We start from the raw sequence: 2,500 nt of genomic DNA, 5'->3' as shown, positions 1-2,500 counted from the left end.
CGAGCACGAAGACGATGACGCCGACAACATGACCTCTGCAGAAATAACACGCCGTTATTCACGACGTCACCTGAGAGCGAGCAGACTTTAACACTGAATCATCCAGCTCACCTGTCAGCCGGCGCAGTCTGCTTCTTCTCCAGCGACATCGTGTTGTTTCTGCAGAGGACGAGTCAGAGAATAAAACAGGTGATGAGTGAGAGAACACCTGACAGGTGATGAGAGAGAGAGAACACCTGACAGGTGATGAGAGAGAGAGAGAACACCTGACAGGTGAAGAGAGAGAGAACACCTGACAGGTGAGGAGAGAGAGAGAACACCTGACAGGTGATGAGAGAGAGAACACCTGACAGGTGATGAGAGAGAGAACACCTGACAGGTGATGAGAGAGAGAACACCTGACAGGTGAAGAGAGAGAGAGAACACCTGACAGGTGAGGAGAGAGAGAGAACACCTGACAGGTGATGAGAGAGAGAACACCTGACAGGTGATGAGAGAGAGAACACCTGACAGGTGAAGAGAGAGAGAACACCTGACAGGTGAGGAGAGAGAGAGAACACCTGACAGGTGATGAGAGAGAGAACACCTGACAGGTGATGAGAGAGAGAACACCTGACAGGTGAAGAGAGAGAGAACACCTGACAGGTGAGGAGAGAGAGAGAACACCTGACAGGTGATGAGAGAGAGAACACCTGACAGGTGATGAGAGAGAGAACACCTGACAGGTGATGAGAGAGAGAACACCTGACAGGTGAGGAGAGAGAGAGAACACCTGACAGGTGAAGAGAGAGAGAACACCTGACAGGTGAGGAGAGAGAGAGAACACCTGACAGGTGAAGAGAGAGAGAACACCTGACAGGTGATGAGAGAGAGAACACCTGACAGGTGATGAGAGAGAGAACACCTGACAGGTGATGAGAGAGAGAGAACACCTGACAGGTGAGAACAGGGAGTGCTCGGTTACATAAGCAGAAAAGCTGCACGTGTCACAGAATAATTATCTTTTTTCCTCGTTCCTCAGGTTATTATGAGACCAGAGGTTTGGACTCTTACCCCCCTCCAACATCTCTGGACCCTTACCCCCCTCCAACATCTCTGGACCCTTACCCCCCTCCAACATCTCTGGACCCTTACCCCCCTCCAACATCTCTGGACTCTTACCCCCCTCCAACATCTCTGGACCCTTAAAGAGGTCATATTCTGCCCTTTATGGGGTTCCTATATTTAATCTATGTATCTACTAAAGTATGTTCACAATAGATAAAGTTATAAAAAGTGTCTGTTTTCATGTTCTGTCGCTCCATGCACCGGCTCTCTTCTGACTCTCTCTAAGGCTCTGAAGTGCCCACGTTCAGAGTCCCCAGGTGTGCCAAGTCTGATCTGATTGGACGGCCTGTCGGCTCTGCCGTAATTAGTCAGTTGCTCAGCCACTTTGGCTCCGAGGGGAGCATAAACATTAGCACCTTAGCACTACTGTGCTACCGCAGGCTACGGCATATCATGGTACAGAAGTTAACGGGCGTGCAACATGAGCTGCTGGGCCACAACGAGCCAATGGGCTTAGATCAGTGATCTCACACTGACAAGACGTCACACTGACAAATTGTTTTTGAGGGGGGCTAGAACCGAGCGTTACATGCAGCTAATGCTACAGCTAACAGGAGGACGTAGGAGAAGCCGCGTTTACGTGGACTTTGAATTTTTGCAAATAGATGTGACTAAACATGCACAGGACACACACACACACACACTCAGAGACACACACACACACACACACACACTCAGAGACACACACACACTCAGAGACACACACACACACACACTCAGAGACACACACACACACACACACACACACACACACACACTCAGAGACACACACACACACACACACACACACTCAGAGACACACACACACACTCAGAGACACACACACACACACACACTCAGAGACACACACACACACACACTCAGAGACACACACACACACACACACACACTCAGAGACACACACACACACACACTCAGAGACACACACACACTCAGAGACACACACACACACTCAGAGACACACACACACACACACACTCAGAGACACACACACACACACACTCAGAGACACACACACACACACACACACACTCAGAGACACACACACACACACTCAGAGACACACACACACTCAGAGACACACACACACACACACCCACTCAGAGACACACACACACACACACACACACACACTCAGAGACACACACACACACACACACACACTCAGAGACACACACACACACACTCAGAGACACACACCCACTCAGAGACACACACACACACACACACACACACACTCAGAGACACACACACACACACACACACTCAGAGACACACACACACACACACACACACACACACTCAGAGACACACACACACACACACACACACACACACACACACACACACACTCAGACACACACACACACACACACACACACACACTCAGACA

General features: G+C 50.0%; 1 protein-coding gene across 1 annotated transcript in view; it reads right to left on the bottom strand.

Annotated features, from left to right (window-relative positions):
• Nucleotides 1-2,500, bottom strand: part of LOC132967155 (equilibrative nucleoside transporter 2-like) — a gene marked incomplete at its 3' end in the record, with an annotated part of 9,142 nt that overhangs the window by 4,688 nt on the left and 1,954 nt on the right. The window contains exons 2-3 of the mRNA XM_061034012.1: nt 112-159; nt 1-35 (exon numbers count right to left, since the gene is read on the bottom strand). The exon at nt 1-35 is cut by the window's left edge and continues 47 nt beyond it. Of these exons, the coding sequence (XP_060889995.1) occupies nt 1-35; nt 112-149 (73 nt within the window). The remainder of the gene's footprint in view (nt 36-111; nt 160-2,500) is intronic.

Source organism: Labrus mixtus, unplaced genomic scaffold (assembly GCF_963584025.1).
Source record: "Labrus mixtus unplaced genomic scaffold, fLabMix1.1 SCAFFOLD_275, whole genome shotgun sequence".
Taxonomy (NCBI): domain Eukaryota; kingdom Metazoa; phylum Chordata; class Actinopteri; order Labriformes; family Labridae; genus Labrus; species Labrus mixtus.
Note: the sequence above shows the minus strand (reverse complement) of the source record. Positions and strands in the feature narration are given on the sequence as shown.